This window comes from Mycteria americana, chromosome 18, assembly GCF_035582795.1.
Source record: "Mycteria americana isolate JAX WOST 10 ecotype Jacksonville Zoo and Gardens chromosome 18, USCA_MyAme_1.0, whole genome shotgun sequence".
In the NCBI taxonomy this organism is placed as follows: Eukaryota; Metazoa; Chordata; class Aves; order Ciconiiformes; family Ciconiidae; genus Mycteria; species Mycteria americana.
Window position 1 is genome coordinate 2,698,721 of NC_134382.1, and position 27,563 is coordinate 2,726,283.

Consider the following 27,563-nt stretch of genomic DNA (forward strand, 5'->3'; position numbering starts at 1 on the left):
TGAGCAACATACACTAGCAGTTTCTGTCTGCATCAGACACCAGAACAACGGGGACTTCTTTACATTTCTCACCTCTGTATCTAACAAAGCATTATCTTTTTGTAGCTTCTCATGGGATACATTAATGAGATCCCGGCTTGCTGATGTTCTTTGGAGAGTCAGGAAGTTATTACAATGGTTTGTAAACTCTGATTTTGAGTCAGGCAACCGCTGGTGAGCAAACAACAGGAGTTAGCAGATGTAATACACCCCTAACTACAAGCTCAGAAAAAGCTTTCTCCTCTCAAATGTCCAAAAACCTCTTAAAAACAAGAAGAGAGTTCCAAACTAATGCAAAGAGCTCTTTGCATAGCATCAGTTCATAGCACATCGTTAAAATTTACAAGAACAAAAATACTATCCAATTTACTTGCCCATTCTGCGTGTTGGACATCCTGACAAACACAACGTTGAACAACCTCAGATCTTGACCTCCAGGTGCGTATCACCCATGAGAACCCAATGATTTCACGCCAAGCTAACTTCTGGCACTCAGTTGGTAAACGATTCATCCCGATACACCTACTCTAGCAAAAGGGAATGAACCCATTTGTGAAGTCAGGAATCCCACCAAACACATGCAAAGTTCTCTATTTTAAAGACCACTACGGCTGTCCAGTCTAAAACAGGTCATTGGATTTCATCTCATGATCCCTTTGATAGAAAAATAGTTCTCTTCTTAGGCAAAACCACCGGCCAACTGGTGGCTGAATTACAACCAAACCTACAGGGATGTATGATTTTGATTAAAAGGTCCCTGGACCATGAGTAGATTGAACTATTGGGATGCAAAGGTTAAAGAGTGACTCTTCCTGTTTTCCCCATCATCCCCCAAATTAGACAATTCCTTTTCACATGCATATTCATAGACTGACCTAGCCCCTTCCTAAACCACTCTTCGGCAAGCCTTGGTCTGCATACCAAGCTTTTAGAATGTGAATTTGTTGTCTAAAAGCACTACAAAAGTCCTGTCCTCTAGATGCCACTGTTCCTCCAGTAAGACTCTTGTGTATGTGCAGTTGCGCCAACAGTTCAGGACTTTCATTGTTTTTTACTTACGTTCAAGGAAGTGATATGGTTTAAGGCCTCTCAGAGTGCTAAAAAATAGGTTTTGTAATAGATGTAAACCCCCCCTTTGCCAGTCTCCCTCAGGTCCCCCTTGTCTGCATGATCCAGGCCACAGATCTGCAGCTATCCTAAATTTTTAGCCTAATTTTCAGCCCCTATTCTGCCTATGTCTGCGCCAGCCCTTGTGCAATTTTGCTGGCATCACACGCTCTCTCTCCTCTATGGCCTAACTGGAAGACAAGAGCGCCAGCAACTCTCCCAGCAGAGATAAACTCACCAGAAGTCTACCTAGCAGTTAAATTGCTTCAAACAAAGTGTACGGAGATCCTTAGGGCACGTAACAAAAAGCAGCGCTAGGATCCCAGCAAGCTGCTCATGTAGACTTCTCTGTCTCTTAGGTGTTCTGACTTCTTATCATGCCATATTCTGGTTAAGAAAGATACTATTAATATTAAAGGGGATCCATGGTAAAACAGATTCAGAATTAGCGAGTTGATTGCCCTCAGAAAAGCAATTGCTGCTAACGGGTAACCGTGATGTTACTCTGCAGGAAGGTCTTGGCTCAAATCTACAAGTACCCTGCCATGTTGTGACACAGAGAGATAAAGGCTCATGATCATGAGCCTTATGGTCACAAATAACTCTGCAATAAATACCTAAGTCTGAAAACTTCCACTCTGTCCTCTAGAGAAGGGGGCTTTGGCTACAAACTTTGAATTACTGTTTTGTTATTAGATTCACTGAAAGGAAAAACAAATTACGGAGTTGGAGACAGTTCCATTAAAGCAGATGGATTTAAAACCATCTACAAAAGAAGCTTTGAAACTGGCTGGACTAGAGAAATGCATCAAGAGAAGTCAAGCAATGCACTTGGTGGGCGACTGGGGATGTTTTATGGAGTCACAAAAGGCAACTACCTCCTGCAGGGAGTCCCACTGTAGGAGCTATACGTACTTGGCTGCCCAATACCTTCTTCTCAGCCTTCAGATCTTCTCGTAACAGTTCAAGCTCAGATGCAAGTTGCTTCCTCCGTTCTCTCCGCTCTCCCAGCTGACTTCCCAACTTTTCTATCGTTTCCTGACAGCTTTCCAGCATCTGGAACAAGCAAAAATAAGAGTCACTTCTACAGCATCGTTTATTCTAGCAGAAGAGAAACAAATTGTAGAAAATGTGTCTTCCAGAAAACAAGGATAGGAAAAATGTTCTCAGAAGTTCCCAGCAGGATTCCTGCACCTTATACCCAGGGCTGGCTGGACATCTCTGAAGGCCTGGAGCCTCCACCTGACCCAAGATGCCTTGGGAAGGTCCTCTCCCACATGTAATAAGCTCTGACTGGCTTACACACCTGGCAGATCCAGTTGTCTGGCTGGCAAGTTACAAATCAACAGCAACGTCAGCCCAAAACCAGCTGGGAAACAGCCTTGTAAACGTAGCTACACGCTGCCTAGGTTTCACTAAACCCCAAACAAGACTCAAGCACCTTTATACGTGTAAACCCTTCACCCTCACCAAGAAGTCGACAAGCTCCGCAGTGCTGAAGGCAAGACAATCTCATAAGAGAGGTGAGTTACCAGGGAGGTAGTATTGGCCTGTTAGCTACTTTCCTCCAAAGACATCCAGCTGCCTTGCATGAGCTGATGGGCTACAGATTCTCAGAAGATGGTGACAAAGAGCATTCACAGGAGATGCTCATTTAATACATTTCTAAACAAAACAATTTCTTTCCCAAGAAAAACCTCTTACCTCTTGCATCTCTTGTGCTCCAGACGATGCCTGCTCTTCCCCACTCATCTCAGTTTTGTTCTTCTGCACTTCAAGTAACTCTGTTTCTAAACTTGTGATCTTAACATAGACAAACCACAAGTTAAAACCAAACCAGTACTCACCACTAGTACTAAGTGCACAACTACTACTAAATTACTCTTTGTGCTGCTATTACAGAATAAGTCCCATGTTTGGAAGCGAGGAGTAGGAGGAGATGTGGACAGCCGCCAGCGTGGGCTAGCTCCAGCTCACATCTTTCATCCTACTGCTTCAAAGGGTGAAGGAGCCATCCAAGGCCAAGTCAGAAAATGAAAGAACCCTGCTCTACAAAAGGAGAGAAATGACCCAGACGTATGGTGAAAATTCAAGGCCTCCACAGCTTGTGGGCCTTCTACATGCTGCTCTCCCAACACAGAGGACCCCACAAGATCCTGACTTATATCATGGGCCATCCTCTTTTCCCATGCTTTTGCAGCACTCACTCTCCTGCAGCTGATGTCATCCAAGCAGATGTTGGACCCAGTCCACCAGGACTTGTCCTGGTCCCTCTGCCACCCAAAGGAGGTTGTAACTCCCTCCTGCAAGGCTCCGAGGACTCTCGACTTGAGCCAGCAAAGCGCTGACTTCTGTACTTCTCCTGGCAGAAGAAAGTTTGTCTGGACAAGTGCTCACTCTGCATTTGCACCATCCCTTGTGGGGGATCTCGTGGGAACGATTATTAGTCCTGCAGTTTTAAAGGGCTTAAAGGAGCTAGGAGCAGTCCGCTTTCTCCTCCCAATTACAGTTCATGCAGACCCTTTTGCAAAATCCGAGTCTTGGCACTCACAGCCACTCTGCTCCGCTGCCAGCCAGCACAGCATTCAGCAGCCTTTCCTTTCAGCTCATTACACTCAGAAGAAAGTTTGTGCTGGTTTTCTTATTTCTAAACCACCAAGCTGGCCTCCCCACTACCCAAGCTGGGCTTTCACTGAACAAGGCAGCAGAGCAAGTGGGGACACTGGAAGGAGATGAAGTCCAGCTTCATCTATACACAGCATACCCCGTACCCATACAAGCAACATCCAGCACCCCACTCATACAGATGAGTGTATGGTGAAGCATGTAAGATGCCTTATGCCTTTCTCACACTCCTTTCTTTGCACTTATTCAGAGATCATTTTTCATTCCTTTCCAATGGGAAGCCAAAGCTGAAGCAGTGCCAAGTCTCTGCCAGTCCCAGTCCATTTAAAGTGATTACAAAGCAGCATGTCAAAGCCCAGGAGCTTTGCTTTCACTGACCAGCTTCAGGCACAAGATGGCTCTCTTGAAGCTCCCAGCAGGGAATGATCTCTAACAGAGGAAAGCTGCTGTGATACTGTTTTTTAAGACAGATGATGTTACCCAACCTAGGTGTTAAAAGGAAATTGGTGGGGTGAAATACCCAGGCCTCTTACAAAAGAGCTAGAGGGCAATAAGCCCCCCTCCTCTTGCATGACTAGATGATAGTTTGGGGTTCAACAGGACATTAGAGCTGTGGAAGGGATCTCAAAAGCACAATAAACCTCCTCTTCCCACCCCCCAGCCAACCTTTGGTCATGAAGTTGATACCCAGCTATGCATTTCCATCATTTAGCTTATTTTTCCTCCAAGCTGCTAACTTTTAAGCATTTAAGTTGCGCACGTAGGTCCCGTGCCAACAGCAGAACAATACTCACATTGTATCCTGGTGCCCTCGTTCTGAGTCAGTGGCCTAATCAGCCAAGATTTTTGTAGGCGTGCCAAAATAGAAAAGACTTTCAAGTCCTTCTCACATGGGGCAGCCTGGCAAACACCCAGCAGCGCTCCTTTCTCCAGGCGCCAGTGCACCTGCCTTCGTGCAGTCCTTCCCTCATTACCTCCAAGGCACCCAAAAGCCCCTTGGAGATGAAGGGTGCAGCTCTGCAGCCCTCCATCTGAGCAGACGCTGGATTTAGCTGAGATTTAACCCACCTCCTCTTCCATCCCGCAATCTGCTTCTCTCTCCTCCGCTGCCCTGCGTGCCTCTTTTCTGTCTCTTTTTCAGCTACAGCGGCTGCCAAGCTCATGCCAGCCAAAATGCCTTGCATCTCCTTGGCTACTTGGTGCTCCCCGCTGCGCTCACCCTGTGTCCCCCAAAGCGGCGTTCCCACGAATCTGTTTAACAACACACTGAGCGAAGAAGGGATTTCTCCAAACTGAAAATGCATCTTGTTTGATTTGTGGAGGGTTGTGTTTATTCTACTTCAGTGAGAAAGTGGGAAACATTTTAGTGTGTGCTGAACAAACGCTAATTTAAACAAAAGCACAGTCATGGTGGACAGACCTTTTGCCATTCCCATCAGAAAGCCTGCCCTTGGCTCCCCAGCTACACACTTCGAAACACGATGTCTGCTGGCGTCCTTCATTAAGGTATTTGAACATGCCTTCAGTCTGTTTCACTGTATTTAGAGACTTTTCCCTCACAGCCAGAGGCTACTGACAAGTAATTCATCTTTTCTTCCTTTGAACAATTCATGTTGGAGATGTACGGCTGCTTCAGCATTCGCAGGAGATATGCCTTCACACTTGTACTATCTCCTACGTCATGTTTTAACACAACAACAGCAAGAGTATGGACATGTCCGAGCGCCACTCACTCCTGGTTGAAAACCTGTGTGTGCCCTTCCTTCTCACCTCAGAAATCCAACATCCTCTACAGACTGGTCCTTCTGCCTGGCAGTCCAGGACCATGATCACTACAGAGAGCATCTCTTATCCACAGACAGAGGGGAGAGGGCAACTGAGCCCAAGGAAGGAAGAGCTTTTGGCCAGGCAGCAGGGCTTCAGCCAAAGGAAAAGATGTCCTCAGCCAGCCTTTTAGGGGAAAAGCCCACCTACCCATCTAGCAAGACCAGCTTCTGGCTTCCTCTGTTCTCTCTGGCTATAAATTCTTCAGCTGCCCTGTCTGTAAGGGATCACATACCCTGGTAGCAATGCTGCACAAATGCTGCAAACGGTATTTTCCCTGGGGGCAAGCAGTCACAAACCAGTCAGTAAGCGCAGGTGCTCCTCATGGAGCTACCTCCAGAGGGATGGAGAGTCCATCCAGTAAATCCAGGCTAAAGACAAAGGCAGCATTAGGCTGAAAAGCTTCAGCAATAACTTAATCCTTGCTCAAAACGTGGATGGAGATGGCTCTGCAGGTGTTGCAAGGAGACCTCTAATCTTGCCGTGGTTCTGGTAAACCAGATAATCAACATGGTGCTTCACCTCTGCAATTTCCCAGAGGTTCCCTGTCACATGCCAATGAGTGGAAATAACAAAGATTTTCTATCAACCTCCTAAAGTCAAAGGATTATCTGAATGGTCTTGTCCTATTAACAGGAAAAGATCCAGAATGCCCTGGGTTGAGGGTGCCCAAAATGAAGTAGGACACAGGAGAGAGAGAGACTGGTGAGATCACATCTCGGTCAAGATTGAGCAGAGCTTTTCCAGATGTACCAGCTCTTCAAAAAGATGTGTCCAGCCATGCCTGCCCCATTCAGCAGCAGCTGCTGCAGCAAGAGATAACAGGTGATGAGAGAAACTCACTGTCCCTCATTTGTTATTTTCAGCAGGGATGTCCCCAGGCAGTGCAGATCCTGGCCCTCCACACCCAGAAGTGCCTCGGTGTTTGCCGCACGGGCTGACAGGTCTTCAAGATGCTGTGCTTGGGGAAAAGCCAGAAGTGCAATCTTTTGTCATCAGCATGCTTAACTTTCCTGGGATCAAGGAGCATCAGTGTCCCACACTGACCATCTCCATCTGTTGGACTGGTCTGGAGAGGGGTTAGTGACTCAAGTCAAAGCCTGGACTTCTGTCATGGGTGCCAGGTTAAGGGACAACTCATGGGCTTCAGGAAAACCTCTTGCCTTTCTTCTGAGCCTCAAGAGGACTTGGGGCTTCCTGGAACTTGCTCTTCACCAGGAACCACAGGCAGAAGAAACAACTGTCCGACGTGGAAAAGCAGTTCCTGCAGGAGACAGATGCTGAAGTCTGTCAGGAGCACTGATGCCATCTAGGACAGCCTCTCAGGGGAAAGAAGAGCTTCTAAGCTACGAGAGGTTCAGAAGAAATAGCTCCAGAGAACAAAGATGCAACTTGAACTTGAAACAAAAAGGCTTTGCTTCAGCTCAGCCAAGAAACTGAAGAGTGCACAGCCCACACGAACAGAAGGCTGTATGGGAAGGGAGCGTTGCCTGATCTCATGGATGCAGGAGATACGTTAGCTAGTTAGCTCTGCTTGCCCAAGCACCGAGGGGGGACAAGAGCTGGAAGAGACAATGCTGCTGTGACACTGGGGGAATATGCACCTCCAAGCAAGCGTCATTTACTCACTGCTGGAATTTTTTTCCTTCTTTTCCCCTCTTTTCTGAAACCAGCAGATTTTGCTAGTTGCATTTCTTGTCAAACTAAACAAAGCAGCATGCAGGTTTAAGTCAAACATACTTTTATTTCACTAATCAATATGCAGAGAAAAAGCAGCTAGAATTAAACAAACTATATTTCTTCCATTCCTTACTTACTTTCCGGTGAAGTCCCTCCACCTCACTCTCAAACTGTTCCTTCTCCTGCTTGGTTTGGATCTGCGTCTCTCCCAGAATTGATTCCAGCTCCTCATTGCGCTCAACCAAATCCTCATGCTCCTGCTCCAGTTTTTGCAGCTTGTGAAGGAGCTGTGAATTCCTGCCCTCAATGTTTTCAATCACCTCTCGGCACCTACACACCAAAAGACAGATATCACCAAGGCTAGAACTGCTGTGTAAACACATTGACACACATCCAAACCGCTTACCACTGGCCAATGTGTTTTTCACTATGCAATACTTCCGTCCTGCTGATTTCGAGTCTTGCATCCAGCAGGACCTGTGCCTGCTCTTATTTAGGTGGCGATGCATGGGAATTATTGGTGATGGGCTCTACACAAGTAATGATGAAGGTCTAGGGAGAAAACTGGTCAGGCACAAGGATGCTGACAGCAGAGAGGCAATGGCAAATTCAACTGCTTGAGGTGGAGGAACAGGCTTGGGCAGTTAAAGGGGGGGGGAGACAGAGGGATGGGATCAGACCCCCTTTCCTCCCTGAATCTGCCAAAGAGGTTCAGCAGCAGCAGCAGCTTCCTGAGCAAACCACAGGAAAATGAAGCTTTGACTTCCCTTAAAAATCCCACTTTACATATTTAAGTCTGAAAGCCAAGTTTTCTTGGTACACCCCTGGACAGGAACCAAATCCAGAGAAATCTTCCCAGCAACAAAACAATTTTGAAAACAACACTTTTGTTTGCAGAGAGCCACAAAAGCCCAATGCTATTCTTTTAGGAAAGCAACAAAGTGGAGAAAGTACCAGAAAATAGCCCACATTCTTGATACCAAGGACTACAGACCCACTCAGGACTGCATTACCTCCAAACTTTCTGATATGGGAGCAGAGGAACAAAGCTGGTACCCAAGAGTATTCCAAAGAACCCAATACTTAAAAGCACTCTGCAAGACAGAATACCAGCAACCAGAGCGCCAGCTAACCACTGTGAAAATACAACAGGTGAAGAAGGATTTCTAGATTGCTCACCTTTTATGAAGTGTTTCACTACTCTGATATCTGTCATCTTGATCTGAGCCAACTTTGCCTGAAACGTGGTCTCCTTCAACCCCCCCTTCATCCTTTGTGCCCTGTGACTGAAGAGAAAATTAAATGTTAGCACGTAATTAAGACAGAAATCTTAGCACAGCATGATTCCAAAGCTACCCGAGTCTCTCATAAATGAATAGGAGAGCTAGAAAACATGAGCTACATCTATCTGCATTAAATAATCCACCAGCCATAGGAGCAAAACTCCCCAAGACCCATAATAATACAAAGGCACTAGTGGGTATTAGCTTATGCCAACAGACATGCTCTACACATTAGTGTATTTGTTATGCCCAGCATAAGTCCTACATCACACCTGCACAGGATGCACTCACACATACGTAGAAAGGAGAACACAAGTGTTTCTGCACTACAAGCCGTGCGTCTTCATTTATGGCATGGGGCTGAAATGCAGAGGGGGACCTGTTTGCTCAATTTGCTTTCTAGAACAGCAAACAAAAAGCCCTTGAAAATACCTGCAGCGAGGACACTGCGACTTCTTCAGTCTCGGTTGGTGCAGGCAATGGAAGTCCTTGTTTCTCGCTCTTCTGATATTCGCAGATCTCCTCTTTGAGCTGTTCAACCTTCAAAAGGAAAACACTTGCTTTTATTTTTGGTGAACATTCATCTTGCTGTCTTAGGGAAGTAAGAGTCCCCTCAAATTTGCTGTAGATAAACTGCAGATTTATTAATATTAACTACTCAGTTTGAGGAATTGGTTGAGATCATGTGGCTGCTCCAGCTGGGTGGCCTCAGACTATTTAGAGAGGTAAAGTGCAGTAAAGGGGGGAATGCTGTGCTGCGTTAAAGGGTAACGATTTTTCTTCATTTATTTCAATTACTGATCATGCACATGTTGTACATTCGCTTTTACCAAACAGGATCGAGTGCAGAGGAGTAGACAGATGACAACCACTATTTCTGAGGACATCTTTTAGTCTTTGCTGTTATCAATAGGATCAATATAATACTATTATTAGCAGGTAACCGTTCACATCGCACAGTCACTTACTCACTTGCACACTGACTCTTGGCTACTGGTTGGAGCAATAGCTGGGAGGCCAACCCCAGACATTTACTCAGAAGCGCAGGGTCGTACCGCAGTGGCTTCTGGATGGGTGTCCGTGAAGTCCTGCAGACAGTGCTCGCCTTCATCAGATGCGGATATAATCCTGTACTCTTCAAGTGTGCCCAGCAGCACACGTGGATGCCATCTGAGCCTCATGCAGTTGATGCCAGGGACCTTGCAGAGGCTCAGCGGACCGCTGGTGTCCCAGGTTTATCATTTTTTGCAGATTTAACAGCACTGCTAGTCCCTGGAGCTATCAGCCATTGCAAAGCTTTCACACACCACCTTCTCAGTGTGCATTTTTCCTTCCTTCAGCCTCGTGCTATACCTCCATCCACACCCACAGGCACCTGCAGAGCCCACTCACATGGACTCACTTACGCCACACAGACACCGGATCCTGCACGGTTAAGGCTCAATACTCCAACTGGTGGAGCACACGGCAGGGACAAGGTCAGTGTCCCACAGACCACCAAACTAGAGCCAACTGCCCAGCCTGCTCCTCGCCCAGCTGTCCGTAACTCACAGGCAGGGGAAAAAAAAAAAAAAAAAAAAAAAAAAGACTTCAGGATGCAGAACTCCTGTGGCTCGTAATAAAGTACGCTTTCAGCTTCTGCAAATGAAAAATCGTGGGTTTCTAATTTCTATGCCAACAGTTAAACTTCATTCCTAAGGAATAAAGGTAATTTGCTTTTAGCTTAACAACGTGGTTGGTTGGAAGTGATCTCAGTCTGGCTACGGTTTTTTTCTGTACAGAGAAAACAATACCTTACATGTATCTGTACATTTTTGTGTATATGTTTCTTTTTTTATATATATTTTTATATATGTAAACGTGTGTATGTGTACATAGTGACTGAAAGAAGCAATGTCCTAAAGCAAACATGATGTTATTTGGCATAAAAAAAATGTAAACTGAGGAATAGGAACTAAATAATAGTTTTTTGCAGACCCAGAAACAGACTGTCCTGTAAATACAAGGTTTGAGATTACAGATATGCTTAGACACTATGCCAGGGAAGAACCAGCAACTTTTTTAAATGCAAGGAACAGAACTACATACTAAAATTTTTAAATCTTCAAATGTGAATAAATTATATTCAAGAAAGTACGTCTTCAATATTATCGTAAAGAGATGGGCATGGTATTCTCAGTGATACTTCTATTAATTTAAAAATACTCATTTTAATCCAAGAGACGCACAAGACAGCTGCTGAGCTATCTGTGCAGGGATGGCGTAAGTAATTATAGACTGCTGACAACCAATTATAGGCTGCTGAAGGACTGATATAAAGGGTTTGAGAGTTAAGAACAGAAATGGAATTTGTGCCAAATGACACATTTTAATGGGAAACAGATTGTTATATTAATTCACTATTGGTAGTCTGAGCAAGGAACTATCTTGTTGATAAAGATTATTGCATTTAGAGAATCTGAAATTTATAACATCAAACATTAAACTAATGGTAATGGCATTCACTTAAGAAAGCCCACACAAAATGAAAAGTTTATCTTCTACTGAGCAAATTAATGTAGCCACATTAAAAAGCCAAAGAGGCTGAGAGGTATCAAAACATAAGCAGAAATTTAAAATTGTTTAAAAAATAGCTAGTATGAGGTTTTACACTAAGCTTATTCGCTGTCTTTAATAACAGTCCCCAAGAAAAGGTAGAAATGTTTCTTACTATATTGACCCACTTGATTTTGTGCAAACATTGACTAGTAACAGAAGGCATCAAGCTGATCCTGTACACTGGGCACAGGAAAACACGTATTTCAGGGCTCTAGGCTGCAAGCCCTAAAGCACATACTCAGTCTAAGCGTGCACAGCCCCCTCTGTGTTCAGTGAAGGATCGAACTCCTCCTGCATTGAAGGATGCTACGAGAGCTGAACTTTTTTTTCAGGTCTGCAGTAACAGCAGCTGCTTTAAAACACTCTTTGTGTTATTTATTCTGCCCGTTTCCCAAAGTTTATTACTCCATGAGCCATGAAACATCAGAACCGCAGCTCTAGAAAGACTCACTATAGAAAAGAGAGGGGAAACAGAGAGGCAGGGCAGGTTAAGGAGTAGGGCTGAATGTCAGGAGCCAGCCCTGGAGTGTCGGCTACGCAGAGGCTCGTTGGTGCCACGGTAGACCAGGAGATCCAGCAGCAGGAGATGGGTACTCACCAGATCGAGGAACGCTTTTCTTTCCAAGTCGAGCGTTTGGACCCGTGCTCGCAGCGCCAGAATTTCCTTGTCCAGTCTGCTGTTGTGCTCCATGGCCTTCTGTAGCTCAGTCCTGTCTGTACAGAACAGAAAAATCTGGTCACCAACACCGGTTTGGCCCTTGACCAAGCTCAGAGGGGGGCTATCACATGAATAAGGTTTCTGAAATTGCATTACCCTTATGCACAGGTGCATGTGGGCGACAGCACAGAGGGGAGTTCCCCATACATATGGGAACACGTTCACTTACTCAAATAGTAGAGGTTTATGTTTCTGGAGATCCAGGTTCAACAGCAGTGCTATGTTTATTACAGGAGCACAGCAGTCTCTCCACAGTTATTCCAGGGATTCAGTTTACCTCTAGATCATGGAAACTGCCTCACCTCAGATATTTAGGTATGGGTTTCACAAACAACTAGGGTAAGCTTTGAAAAACCCAAACAGCCATTATTTCTTATTTTCATCATCAAATTCATAATTTGCTGCAAGGAGAAACCCAATCACAGTGTTGTGCTAGCATTAATATTTATGAAATGGCCAGTACAATAAAAATTATGGTTGTATACCAACCCTTCAAGCCTGAATTAATAAATATATGCAATCATCACACCAATTAATGCAGACTATCTAGTATTTCAAGTGCAAGAAATAGGAAAAGATGTTTGTATTAGGAGCACACTGACAGAAACGCATCCATGTATACACTGGTATCCTAATCCTAAGTAAAACTAGTGAGAAGACAAGTTTTTCTTACAGAAAAGGTGAACAAAGATTTTTCCCTTTTCAGCTTAACACTGGGCACAGGAAATTTCAGCTTCAATTTGACTTTTATTTGGGCAAAAATAAAAACATACCTTCTTTTTTGGTCCCAATCTGGCAAAAAAAACCCCAAACCAAAACCAAAAAAAAAAACAACCCACAGCCCCAAACCTCTGTTTCAAACAAGGATTCTGATGTTGGATTTTCAGTTTTGTAATTTAAGATAAAAGGCAAGAAAGACCTTCTACCAAAGTGTTCATTTTGCTGAAAAGCCTGTTTACCACCACAGAAAGCCTTGATAAAATTCTGGATCTTCTCTGCTTGTAAATAACAACTTACCACCCTCTCTCCATTCGTTCACCCCTTCCTCCCGGCTCTCAGGTGCTTGCAGGGCTGACCACGAGGCTGATTCTACAAGGATAATAAAGAGACAGGTTTGCTGTGGCAGTCCATTTGTATGCTTCTGAACACAAAACTCAACATTATTAATGCACTTCATTAAGTACAGAGTTGAAGGAAAACTAAAGAAAAAAATTAAAGCAGCAGACAGCTAGGCACACAATTTAAAATCTCTAATCACCATCACCAAAGACGCCCAACTGGGCTACAAACTGGCCAGGAGCAATCTTGTATTTTCTCTTCAATGCAAGCAAGCAGCTGCAAGTTATCACTGAACCAAAATGCACTGTTTAAGTGGAGTTTTACTTTAGTAAAAAGAGATTTCATTTTAGGTTTTTATTAGAAAATCAATTTATTTATAGAACAGTTGGCTCTGACGCTCGTCAGGAGCAGAAGGCATGCAGATATACATCATCAGGGAAGCCACTAAGATGTTATAACAATTTTGCACACTAATACTCGCAGCATAATAAACCACACAGACATAACAAGCATTAAACCCTTACTCACAGTTTGGAAAGCCTTATATTCATTTGATACTTAAGAAGATTATAAAACACAGATTTCCCCACGCAGGCTACGATCCACTGAGAGGAGTCGCACGCTGCAGCCCATCCGTGATCTGGAGAAGCAGTACTGTATGGAGGCTGCAACACCACCCTCGCTCCATCCCCAGGGACACGTGTATCAATCGACACACAAAGCAGATGCCCGCAGAGTGCTCATTTCCCTGCCTTCGATTAAAAGGCTGTAAATGATGGGTTTGGAGGCTGGCTAGCAGGTTTAGCTAGGTCTGAGTGTTGTGTGTGAGCTGCGAGGTCAGCATCAGGACCTTTGATTCACACATAAACCCTGCCCAGGTAGTACCAGTCTCCTGAAGTGAATCAGTCTCTGCAAAGGCACATGGGGCAGGAACGTGTTATCTCATCACATTTTGCTGTTCTTCACTGAAACTGTGCATCAGAGACTTTGGGACAACGTAAGTAACGCAGAGAAAAAGCATCCAGAAACCAGTGTTTTGCTTGGGAAATCTCCTGTAGGAAGTAGCAGTGAAGCGCCTGGCTTTAGGGACCACTCCAATAGGAGCTTTTATCAAGTAGTTTGATTTCCCTCCAGAAAACTGTTTATTTTTACAGTCAGTATTTTTTAAAAAATGTAATACTTACGGGCTAGTCAACAACAGTTATTTCAATAAGGAGGTTAAGCAAATATTAGCAGTGATAAGAATCTAACCAGTCACATCAAGACTGTTGGTAAGCTCCGGTTATGAGCGCTTGCTAACGGCTCCTAACGAGGCAGCATCGCAAACATAGCATCTGAAGAACCTAGAGATGAGTGGTCCAGCTGTGCTAACACTGTGTACTTGGTATTTTAGCTACTCTGTTTCTGGACCAAGTCGTCATTTCCTCTCCATCCCCTCCTAGGGCATGAATTTCTCCCTGTATATGAGCCAGGGAAACGAAGTCAGTCAAGACCCTGCTGCTGTAATCACGGATCAGAAAACCCCATGTCTCAGCTTTCCCCACTCAGAATTAATTGATTTGTGACTGTTAACGACTGTATTCAGATCTCCTAGGTACCAGGCTAACATCTGACACTGATTTTTCCACATTACAAGCAGACAGGACACAGGACAGCCTGCCTCCAACTCCCCCAGGTGAGAAGTCCAAGGCTTACACTAACCAGGGGTGGACTAAGTGCAGGCCAGTAATTAGGAGTGGCCACAGGAGAAGTGCTTACCTATTTTGCTCTGCTCCTTTCTTTGTGCATCCAGCTCATCTGTCAACCTCCGGATCTCCTCCTGGGCCGTTATCAGCCTCTGTGTGGCCTCATCCAGATCTTGTTCAACTCTTGCACGTGATGCTTGTTCCCTCTCCAGCTCTTCTCTGTAGGACTGAAACACAAGGGCTAATGCTCCAGCGCAAACAAGATAACCCTCCCAGTGATGTGCCCAAGGCACATCTCCCCTCCACACTACTCCTGACCTGCCAGAACAAGGGTGGCAACACAAACAGAAAGCAGGTGAGCTCGGGGAAGCCACTGCAGAGGCAGGAGACAGACGTGCAGTGGATAACCCTCTTCACCATGGACACATGCAAAAACAGAAGTGTTGAACAGCGTGGTGCAGCTGCTTCCCTACACAAGGGTCTATTTTTCCCTTCCTGAGACAATGCCATTAATTACAATGCATTTTCAAACACATAATAGATGAGGTTTTCCAAGCAGAGGGCTCCACCACACCCCGTGAGAGTTTGCTCCAAGGACAAGTCAATTCTGCAGGTTTGTGGTCCCATGGCCGTTGTGAGAGCTAGCCCCAAGCCAGCCTGGCACTGCTAAGCTCCTCTTCCAGTCTGCACTTGCGCCTAGAGCACAGGAGCCAGACTGCTCCCACTGACCTGCGATTCTGCAGAAAAGTCATTTCTGCTGATATAAAAGGAGCTATTTCTCACCCCATCAACTTTGGTCCGCTCATCTCCAATGACATTTCTCTGTGGCTACCATTAAAGGCACATAAGCGCTTACAAGCCAGCCCTGACCCAAAGCTGGTGAGATGTTAACCCTGGCTCTCAGCAGAAGCAATTACCTCGTGTAGCACCAGGCTGATGTGGTGGCACAGCCTGAAGTTCAGAGCTCACTCACATCCCATCAGCTAAAAACAATAAAAAAAACCTCACGGCGTGCTTCAGAACAGACCCGCTGCTTGAAATCTCAACTATGTGCCATGTCATCAGCAAGAAAATGTGCAAGTGTATTACCTTATTCATTGTCTCTCCAGTAAGCTGCGTGGATTCTTGCTGTTGTTGGGGTTCATCATCTAATGTCTGATGAACGTGATCAAACTCATCCTTGCAGAGAAAGAGATTTAATAAATCAACACCACCAGAAGGCATGCTGCCATGTATCCCTCGACACCAGTGTGTAGGATTTTCAGTTTCAACATATCTTGATTAGAAGGGGTTTTGTAATCATACCCTATGTTTGAAGAGAACATTTCAACCAGAGTTACCACCCCAAAACCTTGTGAAAATCCCTCAGCTGTCTCAGCTAGTACTGGGAACTCTGTGGGTTTACTACTTTTTTTAAAACCTGTGATCTTGTTGGCATCTTCCTTTTAGAGCCTGTGGGCTCAGCTTTGCCCAAACAAATATATTGGTGCCGAGTATGCTTGACTCACTTTATCAGAGTAACACTGGGTTACTTCCCCATGTCCCTCTCTTTTGAACCACTTATTGAGTTAACAGATTCCTGCTCCCCTGCAGCCTGCACACATGAACCAGCATCAAGGATTTACTAATGCTCAGGAGGTTGGTTGTCATTAATATTTTGCACCTTGGCTCTAGAGAGGTGAGCATGCTTGTACGTGCCATGCCTTCTACCAGAGCTCAGAAAGCATTTCCCCACGTATATATTAGAGATGATGACACAAAGACCCACGTTTGTACCCTGGCTTTTTGCATTAGCAAGGATACATAAAAAAAAAATCAATTATGCTTGAGCAGTCTAGCTAAAAGCTGCATTCATTTCTGTAACAGACAGGAACGTATCTGGACCTCCAGTCTAAGAGTGAAACAAGTACGTAACAGGTCATTTGAGAATAAGAAAGGCTACACGTTCCAGTAAACAGAGTAACAAGAGCAATTAACCTATTAACCTGTAACACTGCTGTGACTCTAATGATTCTGTAAAACAAGTGTGATGCTACCCCAAACAATGCAGTGCTTAATCAACAGTTTCTCGTTCACAAGCATGGAAAGCAATGACATCATCTGGGGAGAAAAACCAGTCCACTTTAGAGAAACTGTTTTCCTGGAAAAATATGTCTTTCACCTGGTTTTAAAAACACAGAAAGGTGCCCAGTACAAGAACTGCAGAGAAGTTGTGTTTGATTAGCAATGAGGAGCATTAAGCTTATAATGTCTTTTGATCATGCAAGAATACATTTTCCTTTAATAAGTCTCACTCCTCTAAACAGCTGCATGAAAAGCGGGTAAAAGTCAGTCAGGTAGTTACAGGCCTGTCTACCTACTAGGGGACTCTGGCACCACGTACCAGGAGGAATTCAAGTAAACTCCGCATTGTTCTTCATGCACAGACAGCCTAAATTATCTCCACGTACAAGACTTTGCCTTAGCTCTCTTTCACCCAGCCCAGCTGCAACAACAATCTCTCCATGTTTATCCAGCATTCAAGACCAGTCTTGTTACAGACACATGTTCATTACCGGATCAGTAGAAAGAACGATCCTGAGAGGGGACTGCTAGGAGAAGTCAGATGCATCCTCAGAAGGACAAGCTCTGTGCAAGAGGGTTTTGATTCAACACCAGACTTGCAGGCATCTGCATCCTTCATTTGCCCTGGCCCTACTTCCCTTACTCAGCCGTGGCACTGAAGGAAGAGCAAATCCAATCACACCTGATAAATGCTCGGTAGCAGATGTGATTAACTGGCATTTCATTGGAAGGTTACAGCTCTGCTTCCCCTTTTTAACTGCAGTGGGGTTTCTATTACGCTGCTTCGCAGGAAAAAATGCAACAAACATTCGTATCAAGCGACAGACATTCACGGGTAGATTATTCAGGATTTGCAGAGAGGCATTTTCTATCCAAGAGTGGGAGACAGCACATCAGAGAAGATCCTCTGCCTCACTGCAAACAGATTCTTTGATTCCAAGGTGGATATTTATATCTGAAGGTGTTATTGTGCCATGGATGAATCCCGAATGACATCCAACCATACAATAGTTAGGCAGACTAGGACTCTCCAGCCAGAAAGGGATGCTCTTAAGGTCGGTAAAATACCAAGTGGCACAGAAAAGGCAGATAAAAAGGCAATTGTTCACTGCCTCTTAATACAAGAGCTGGAGAGCATCAAATGAAGCCAGGAGATGTTAGGTTGAATCAAAGGAACTTCATGTGACAGTAACTGAACTGTGAAAGTCCTTGCTACAAGATGTTGAGCATGTAAGAAAGCTGCATGGGTTTAACAAGCAACCACGTTCATGGAAGAGAAAAATTAATCAAGGACTATTAGACACAATGATAGCACCTCTGGTTCAGACACTGCATGCCACTGGAGGCAAGGGGAGCATTTCTGATGAACTGTCACAACATATCTGCCCTCCTATGACACTGTCTTCTGAGGTTTTGCATTTGGCTTCTGGTCAGATGGCACAACACAGCTCAAACCAAGCTGAGCTGTGCAGCGGGTGTGCCAAGCCTCCCTCCTCCAGCGAGCTCGCCCAAAAAAGGCCAAGAAGCTTTTCAACTCCAAACCAGTTTTATCAGAATGAAAAACTAGAAACTTAAAACTGTGGAAAGTTCAAGGTAGTGACAGAAGATGAGACAGAAGTGAAACGGTCTGTCCACAAGTTTTCCACCTACTTGTGCTCCAGCAGGCAGCCCTTGCTTCCAGCCAAGTCCAACTTTGGAGGTCACCAAACCCTGCCGGTCCCCTCTGTCCCCAGGAGGGCTTTCCTGTGAATCCTGGCTGCTCATAAGAAGTCTGATGAGGAGCGGCTGAGGGAGCTGGGACTGTTTAGCCTGGAGAAAAGGAGGCTGAGGGGAGACCTCATCGCTCTCTACAACTACCTGAAAGGAGGTTGTAGAGAGGTGGGGGTCGGTCTCTTCTCCCAGGTAACAAGTGATAGGACAAGAGGAAATGGCCTCAAGTTGCGCCAGGGGAGGTTTAGACTGGATATTAGGAAATTTTTCTTCACCGAGAGGGTTATCAAGCATTGGAACAGGCTGCCCAGGGAAGTGGTTGAGTCGCCATCCCTGGAGGTATTTAAAGGACGTTTGGATGAGGTACTTAGAGACATGGTGTAGTGGTGGTTTTTGGCAGTGTTAGGTTTATGGTTGGACTCGATGATCTTAAAGGTCTTTTCCAACCTATATGATTCTGTGATTCTGTGATTCTTTGCAGGGGCTGCAGCTCCTGGCCCTCTCATGTCCCCCTTGCAGCCTGGAGCCTTCTCCCCTGAGCTCACCCACTGGGTCCCCAGGTAGGAGCAACCCCTCTCCCTCCAGAGGGGCAACCTGGCCTGGCCACTTCTGAAGTGGCAGAAGGAGATTGGGAAAAAGAAGAACCACTTAATGCTCTGTATCACAAATACCACAGGGCTAAACAGACTCTAGACCTGGCCCAGTGCAGCAATTTTTATGTTCCTGTACATCCGACAGCCACTGCTGTCAGAACTAAGTTATGGATGAGGCCAGCAAGCACAGCAATGCGGGAGGAACAGCTACAAGAGCCAGCAGCTCCTGGGCTCCAGTTCTGTGAAATGGCCATATTGAGGAGTAGGTGGCCGTTGGTGGGAGGGAGGTCTCCCTAACTAAGATTACCAGTCACAAACTGTCTCTCCAACACGCAGTAGCTGCTGATCCTCCACCATTTGTCAGCGTTCTTCATCTCGACCTCAGAAAGCAAAAAATCAAGACATGGATGGTCCTCTCTAACCTGCCAATCATCAAGTTATGCTGTGAAATGTATTTACTGAACTCAGTTTGTAAGCAGAGGTTTCCTTAACTTCCATCCTGTAGCTCAGCAGCTAGAAGACAAGGGAAGAGTTTTAACCTTACCTTAAGTATAGGAAAGATTTTTTTCTTACATTAATGATTTTCAGGGGAACTCAGTCACCTGAAATTAAATACTGGATCATCAGGAAATCGAGATTAGTAGAAAGTCATTATTACCCAGTGAAGATCCTCAGACCAACTATATCACAAACTCATCAACATTCGCCCTGTTAAAATTAATCCTATTCACTATCCCTATGCAGGATGTGGGAGCAAATCAAGTGTAAATACACAAGTGTGAAAACTAATAAAGAAATCAACTTCAGCATTAAGAATCCACAGTGTCCTCACAGATAGGAGAAATATTTTTTCTTAAAAAAATATCTCAAAGACAACCTTTTCCCCAGCGTGCTTTCAGTCAGCTTGAGCAGCTAAAGCAGGAGGTACCTGAAGCTGTGCCGCACACAGCCTGTCTACGTAGCTGTGTGAATTCAACTTCTGATCTGCGATCTCCAGTTTCTCCAGCAGCGTCATTCTTTCTACCAGTAAGTAAGCAATCTGTTCGCTGGCATTACTGTGAGCTATTTCGGACAAGCCTTCCTGTTCCAGCATCTCCTCGACCTCCTTCAGCTGGGCTTCTGCAAGACAAGGCTTTCTGTGAGCAGAGGAAAAAAATAAAGCCCGATTCCTTCCAGATCTGTGTGCTAGCTCCTCTAAACACTCCCCACCACCACAGCCCTGGAGCTCACCAACAGCTCATAAAACATTTAGTCTCTTCTCCTGCTTCTCACCTCCCACTCTGCCTCCTATCCCCTGCCCTGTTCCCTCTGTCCCTCTGTCTCTGCTCTGTCCCAGCGTCTCTGCTCACAACCACTACCCTGCCTGCCAAGCAAGTGATAGGACCTGCTACACCTAGACTGAGTTCTTCTGCCTTGTTTTAAGTGGGAGAGTTATTCCGACCATTTTCCTCTACCCAACGGCTAAGTTTCACCAACCTGGTTATCCCCAACCCTTTTACCCCTTAATACAGTTTGGTGGAAATTAAACAACAGATTAAAAAGGCATTGAGAGAAACCAGATGGACAGACAATCACATAAACATTTTCTTTGGCAGAAGAGACACAAAATACCGTATCAGTCATATAAGAGAACATCACTATTTTCCTAAGGACTCTCTGGTAGGGAGGTGGATCTGAATATCAGGAGTTGGACTCAATGACCTTTAAAGGTCCCTTCCAACCCAAACTATTCTATGATCTTATTTTTCCCCACGCACAGCAGTGATGCACAGCAGCACCTGGTGCACTATGCGCAGCCTCACCTGGTGCATTATGCACAGTGGGGATCAGGGTGCTGGATCCCCTGGGATACAGTAGGAGAGAGTGGTGAGGAACCAACGAGGGCCTGAAGCGGAGTCAGAGAAAGAGCACCCCGTGGGCACAAAGGGACTCGGAGTACTTCTTAAGACATGACTTTAGAAATCACTCCCTGAACAGCGTTCCTGACCCATTCCTCCAAAACCAGCTATAAACCCAGGCTAAGGACTGCTTCTGGTAACACAGACCTGTTGTTTGAAGGTCTCCTGTAGGATTAAAGGAGCAAAAAATCCTTTTAGAATTAACCTGTCAATTCTTCACCATTTATCCCAAAATTATAGCTAGGAAGACTCTGTACTGGGAAAAACTTCAAGATTCAATGGTCTCCAAGGCAAATAGATGGCAACAACATTTGCAAGAGAAGTTGGTTCATGGCTAGGCACTGTTGTATTTGTGCAACAAACAGTTGTTAAAAAGAGCCCCTCATGTGCATGGTTGGAAATTTATCTGCCAGGAGAATATGAGGAACCTCTGGTCTCCTGCATGGTCAGAGCAGCAATGCCTGCACTGGATCCAATAGCTTGTCAAGCTAAGGAAGCATTTTTCAAAACCTCCCTATTTAATTCTTATTAAAAAGAAAACCAACAAACCCTGCTCCCAATTTCTAGCCCAAACCAGATTATGAAGGTTTCCAAGTGCTGTAGGATGGGAACTGGGGGGAGTTGTGGGTTTTTTATGGAGGAAGGAGGGATATTCACACTCTTTCACTGCTTAGGGAGCTAGAGTTAGACATCTGAAGTTAAGCAGAGCAAATAATCCTCATACTGTTACACAGGACACATACACAGCTCTGGACAAATCTGTTCCTCGCTTCCATACAATGGATTTAACAGAGGACCCAGTGCAATCGCATCCTAAGGCTCAAATCAATTGCATGTTTCCACTCTGCATTTTGAAGCCAGCTCTGTCCAGCCCTATGAATGGAAAACACCCTGCGGTTTCCCGTTTGCCTTCCCCTGTGGTTACAAATTACAGCTTGTTCAATGAAGAGGTCAAACATGGCTGACTTGCAGCTTTCCTCTGTGAAGCAGAGCAAAATATTGTGTTTTGCAATTTAAAAATAGCTGGCTGCTTGCTCCATATGCATTATGAAGAGCCCACAGCTCATACTCAACGGAAAAATCCCCCTTGCCTTCAACTTGCTTTGCAGTTTCCTTCCAGTTTTGCCAAATCCCATCTAAAATAAGCTGAAAGCTGCTCTGCTTTATGGTCAAAAACAGGACAGCCGTCTCCCTTTAGGACCAACGATCTGAACTCATACAGTGGCTCCTACACTGACAGTTTTACTTGCAAGTACTTCCCCTACACCTAAGCAGTATGGTTTGGGGTAACAAGGCCTAGAAATTCTCCACAGGCTGAAGAGGAAAACGATTTGGGAGGATGAGGGGAGTCTGGTGTACACAGCACAGATCACGTGCTTGTGAAAGCCCACTAACTTCTTACGAGTATCTCAAACACCTTCCCTACCACATCCAACGTGTCCTATTTGAGAAGAGCAAACACCTCGTACAAGCAATGTTATACCGCTGCACTGACATGTTCCCACCAGCACGTATCTCCTGCACCACCTCTGCACTCGCTTCTTTGGAAGCCAGTTTTATATTTGCAAAGGTGTCTTACCGCAGGAAGTTTCTCAGAAATAAGCAGTTCACCGGTATCCTCACACCCACGACAGACGTTGCATCCTCTCGTCCACGTTGGGTACGTTTAAGCAGTACAGCTGTTACAATAAACAAGCTCAGGCCACAACTATTTATTCTTTTTGTTTCACTTTTTAAACAAATCAAGGCAAGCCCCCAACAGCATTGCGTTTTACTGCCATCACATTTGTTTTTCAGAAAGACTTCTGGTAATGCAGCGCATGAGTTATCGATCTGCCCTCCAAGAACACCGAGGCATATTTGACAAGAACCATCAGAAACGAATTATGAACTGCCTCGAGGAAAGGAAAAATTTCACTCTGGGCAGAGGTACCAAATGAGGTAAAGCTCAGATCAATAGCCCAACATAAAACCGGCAGTGGCTGTTCTCTGCAGTAACCCTTCAAGCCTGTTCCAGGCAAGAAGTAAATGTGTAAGCAGAAACTTACTTTTTATTATTAGAAACAGCTTTTAGCAAATCTAATTGCTCCCAGTGATCCTCGGACCAAGCAGAGCTTCTGATCTGTTTGGCTGCTTTTGGAAGAGGGAGTGTGCTCAGTCCCAAGAGCCCATCCACGTGATCTCCTGCATTTACCCGAGTCTTTGCCTCTTCCCTTCCCGATCTCTCAGCTCCCCAAAGCTGGGACTCCCAACTGTCACTACAGGCAGGATCAGGACAGATCTTGTCCACTTGCACCTCACCATTCGCAGGTCAGGCCCCTCCTTTGTACCACAGGCTTGAACCAGCCTCTGTCCTCAACTGCCCGTTCCCATCTGAACTCGTTATCATTTCAAGCCTCCCAAAAGCTCCCTACCACCATCCTCTGTTCTTGCCTTGCCCACGTTTTTCTTCAACAATCCCAGTAGACTGGGGTCTGCCTTTCCACAATGCCCTTCTCCAGCCCTGTTTCCAGCCTGATCTGCAGTATCATCTTGTCCTTACTAAAGACAAGCAGCCACCCCTCAAAAATACGAGGAGTAAGGCCCAGAGGACAATCAACTTCTAGTTCAAGACCTTCAGCCTGTCCTACAACCCACGGGGCTCAGGAGGCATCTCTGGGTTGGTTTGCACAAACTCTGATGGAAAGCAGAGGCCCAGGGAATAGACGCAGTGATGCGGCATCGAGCCCTGCAGCAGAGATACATTAGAGACCCGGAGCAGGCAAAGGCCTGACAGAAGTCTTTGAGAAAGTGCAGCAGCTAAAGCACAAGCACATCAAAGCACAAGCACATCCATCCACTCTGTGCCAGAGATGGCCAGTGTTTGGGGTTTTTTTTGTGAAGAGGCTGACCTGCGAAGCAAAAGGACAGTCCCTCAAGAAAACAATCTACAAGCATGCCAAAACACATCAAGGCTGGCACCCCTCGCTGCACAGGACAGTCTGGTGGAAGGCAGGGCTTCATCCACTGCCCAGATCACTAAATTATCAATGCATATCACAGGACCGCAGCTAATGCCATCAGTAAGGTAATAAAAAGCCTTAAAAACCAAAGTCTGACAGTGCAAACCCAAAGCAAACTCCTCCAGAAAGCTGCACAGAAGCACCGTACGGCACCAAAGCACCGCAGAACCACAAAAATCTCTTGGGGACAGCTTGCTTGCAATTAGCAACCTACCAGGGTAATGGACATGGATCTCTGTTTCCATTTGAGTGTTAATCATTGCTCAACAGCCACAAGAATCCTTAAAAAAAAATGGAACAAGTCCAAAGGAGCAGAGCCACTACGAGGAAATAAATGCAAAGCCAGCTTTTGGGACATTTTTTGTCATTCGCCTGCCACCTCGTGGGGAAGATGAGAGAAGAACCAGTAATGGAGCTCTCTGCCACGGCGATGCTGGCGAAGGCTCATTAGTCATTTAAACCCTTGCGTACCAGCATTTTCAACACTAAAGGATGGCTCTACGTGCACAGAGGAACCAGATTTTCAGGCAGTGCTTAAGCACACCCATCTTTGAAAAGTCTCTCCATCAGATGTGCTCCCTGAAACCCGCAGGCTGGCCAAAACTGAACAGAGACTCAAAACTGCAGTCGATTTCCCAAAATTCCCATACTGGCTTCCCCAGATAACACATGCATAACAAAGAAACTGTTCAAGCTGTGCTATCACCTCCAGTTTTACCTTAAGCCCAGAGTAACACACGCCACAAAAGGAGGAGTTAATGATAACAGTGTGCTATTAGCAGTACTCAAAGCACAACAGAAGACTAGGAAGACCAAAGAAAATCAAGAACTAAACCCAGCAAAATATATTTGCCCTTACTGGAAGTGATTCCAGGGTTTGAGAAGGCGGCAAATCATTTGAAGTGAAATAATTTGTTTTAAACAAAATGATTATACTAAAATAAGCACCCAGGACAAGTTCTGAGTCACCATCACAAACCTACCACCGTCCTCCAAAGCTGTTTTAAAAAACGTGGACATTGTCTAAACCAAAGCCAACGGCAAACTCACTGACTTCAGTGGGAACACAGCTCGACACTCAGTTACCTGAGGAGTCATCATCAAATAATTTAGAGTTGGAAAACAAACAGCACCATCAATTCTGTTCTTCAAACAGCCTCTGGAAGATGCTTAGTGCAACAACAGAGCCATGTGAAGTGAGAAACTGCCCGATTCACTGAATAAAGGCAGTAAAAGCAGACAAGAACCTGTAAGTCAATTACAAATCACTTCTAATATTTCATTAACACTTCTGCCAACCTTCTAAACAACATACCACGCACGCTGGTCTAGCAGAACTCACTGAGAAACGCTGCTTTGCTCTCAAAGAAGCTTTAAACCAGCTCTCCTGAAGGACTCGTACACCACTACCTGTTAATGCATCTCCTTGGACCGTGTTTTGGAGGGAAAGGATTACCCTGCTGCAGCTGCAGCTGCGTCAGCTCAAGCCTGAGCTGTTCATTTTCTTTTTCATATTCAGTGGTGATAGCGTCCCGTTCCTCCGTCAGGTTACGGACATGACCCACGTAGCTTTCCACCTAGGAATAAAGAAAACATCGCTATACCTGAGTGCATTTGCCAATGCCTGGCCAGCGAGTTGTTGGTGCAAATAGCTCAATCCCCCAATATTTACAGGATAGCCCCAAACATTTGCAGGACACTACTTCTTTATGCCTTTGTAACATCTGGGGACGTTAAAAACTCGACTGAAAGGTCTGGAAGGCAGGAGGGGATGGAGGTACGAAGGTGCTGGGATGCAGGGGACTCCCAACCCCGGCTCTGTGGGAGACACTGGGCTCGCCGGGTGCTTTTCGGTGCCCCAACGCGAGGAGCCAGGCCATGCACCCGTGCGTTCCTGAGGGCAAGAGGAAAGCAGCTTTTGGCTGTGAGCACCCACCAACCTGCTGCTGCAAAAAGAGGGAGAAACGGGCGCGTTTGGGCCCGGACGGGTTAAAACCCGAAGGGATAACTCTGGCTCCTTCTCCCGGCCCTTACGTCTCTCATCTCCTCCGCCCGCCGCCGCTCCAGGTCGCCGAGCCGGGCTTCGGCGCGGCGCAGCAGCCGCCAGGCCAGGCCCAGCTGCTCCTCGGCCGGGGCGGCGGGGTCGGCGCCCTCCGCCTGCAGCCAGCGGCGGACGGTCTCCGCCGGCACCGGGGCCTCCGCCTGCGGGGAAACCGAGAGTAGCCGTGAGCGACGGGGGCCCGGCGGACCGGACCGTCCCCCCCCCACCCCCCGCCCGGGCACCCACCGGGGCGGCGGCGGCCGCCTCCATGGGGCGCGGGCCTGGGCCGCCGCCCGGCCCCCGCTCCCGGCGCCATGGCAACGGGAGGCCCCGAGCGCCCCGCCCCTCCGGCCGGCGGGAAGGCCACGCCCCTGCGCGCCTAAGCCACGCCTCTCCGCTCTTGGGACACGCCCCTGGGCGGCAGAGCGGCAGAAGCAGCGACCGTCCCTCCTCTCCTTCAGGTGACCGAGGAAGGCCCTGGCCGTAGAACCGGCGCCGCCTCTAGGCCAGTGCTCCAAGTCCACCGCACAACCAAGGATCTGCCGAAAGACCGCTGCTAGCTGCGCAGACTCGGCAAACCAGGCAGAAGGTTTTTCTGATTTTCTCCTAAACCCCACGTGAAGCTGCTGGCGATGAAGGGCTTCCCTCGAGGTAAGACAAGTACACGCAGCGGCGACGGAGAAACTGCAAGGGACAAAGCTGGCTTTGTTCTGCAGAGCTGACTCACCGGCTGCGCGCAAGAGCATGGCAGGGAAAGGAAAAGACACGACCGAGAGGGATGCTGCAGCGCACGGCGAGGACCTCCGACTGAGCGGAGTCTGGAATGCTCAGAAAGCGACGTACAAGACGGTCCCGGACCTGCAGGAGCCACTTCCTACTTCTGGTGCCACAACCGGCATCCCCAAAAGAGAAGGGCCAGTGCCCAAACGCTGCCAGCGCTAGCGGCCTTGGTGGGATGGGAGCTCTCCAGGTCTTAGTTCAACTTCCTGCTCAAAACGGGACTGTCACCAACACCGGATCGGGATGGCTGTGGCTTAGTTTGAGTTTTGAAAGTCTCCCCAACCTGGGCTTCACCCCTCTCCTGAGGGAGGAGCAGACATTACGCAGGGATGCCCACAGCGGTGTTCCCGAGTCGAACGGTGCAGCCCCCGGAGACCCCCGCAGGGTCCGAGACAGGTGATGCCCGAGTTTTCTCCTCAAAAAGCTGAGATTATTTCTCTCCTTCACAGTCTCCTTCCAGAGAAAGACCAGAACACTCCAAAGACAGCGTTTGTTGCACTTCTCCCACCCCTTGTTCTAACAGTCCTGCAAGGGCGCATTCAATTTACACAAGTTTTTATATTCTCATCTTTGCCAGCCCACCCCTGCTTCTAAGTGCGAGACTCCAAATAAAGACAACTGAAACCCCTAAACTAGCAGGACTCGATCACATTCATTACGTACTGGAAGATGAAGACAGGCAGCTCTCGGAGCTCGTGAGCGCACACAACACGTGCAGGACATTCCGCCATCTTCTCCTTCCCCATTTGCATGTTTCTGACGGGCACGTCCCACATCTATGGACGGCCTCCACTTCAGTTCCCTCTCCACCTTCTGCAAGTATCAGTCCCGGCCGTGTAGAAATTGTTAGTTCCTTC

General features: G+C 46.5%; 1 protein-coding gene across 9 annotated transcripts in view; it reads right to left on the reverse strand.

Moving 5' to 3' along the window:
- CCDC30 (coiled-coil domain containing 30) overlaps window positions 1–27,563 on the reverse strand; it is a 39,899-nt gene that overhangs the window by 11,418 nt on the left and 918 nt on the right. For 3 of the 9 annotated variants that reach the window (XM_075520572.1, XM_075520566.1, XM_075520564.1), the window contains exons 1-13: window positions 26,173–26,214; window positions 25,920–26,087; window positions 25,342–25,462; window positions 19,914–20,104; window positions 15,708–15,797; window positions 14,692–14,845; window positions 12,892–12,963; window positions 11,755–11,870; window positions 8,991–9,098; window positions 8,455–8,561; window positions 7,413–7,605; window positions 2,851–2,949; window positions 2,062–2,202 (exon numbers count right to left, since the gene is read on the reverse strand). In XM_075520572.1, coding sequence (XP_075376687.1) covers window positions 2,062–2,202; window positions 2,851–2,949; window positions 7,413–7,605; window positions 8,455–8,561; window positions 8,991–9,098; window positions 11,755–11,870; window positions 12,892–12,963; window positions 14,692–14,845; window positions 15,708–15,797; window positions 19,914–20,104; window positions 25,342–25,462; window positions 25,920–26,087; window positions 26,173–26,196 — 1,584 coding nt within the window. In that variant the 5' untranslated portion in view covers window positions 26,197–26,214. Of the gene's footprint in view, window positions 1–2,061; window positions 2,203–2,850; window positions 2,950–7,412; window positions 7,606–8,454; window positions 8,562–8,990; window positions 9,099–11,754; window positions 11,871–12,891; window positions 12,964–14,691; window positions 14,846–15,707; window positions 15,798–19,913; window positions 20,105–20,787; window positions 20,950–24,971; window positions 25,114–25,295; window positions 25,463–25,919; window positions 26,088–26,172; window positions 26,215–27,563 lie in introns of those variants that run through there. The other 6 variants (XM_075520565.1, XM_075520567.1, XM_075520570.1 and 3 more) reach the window with 6 other exon arrangements.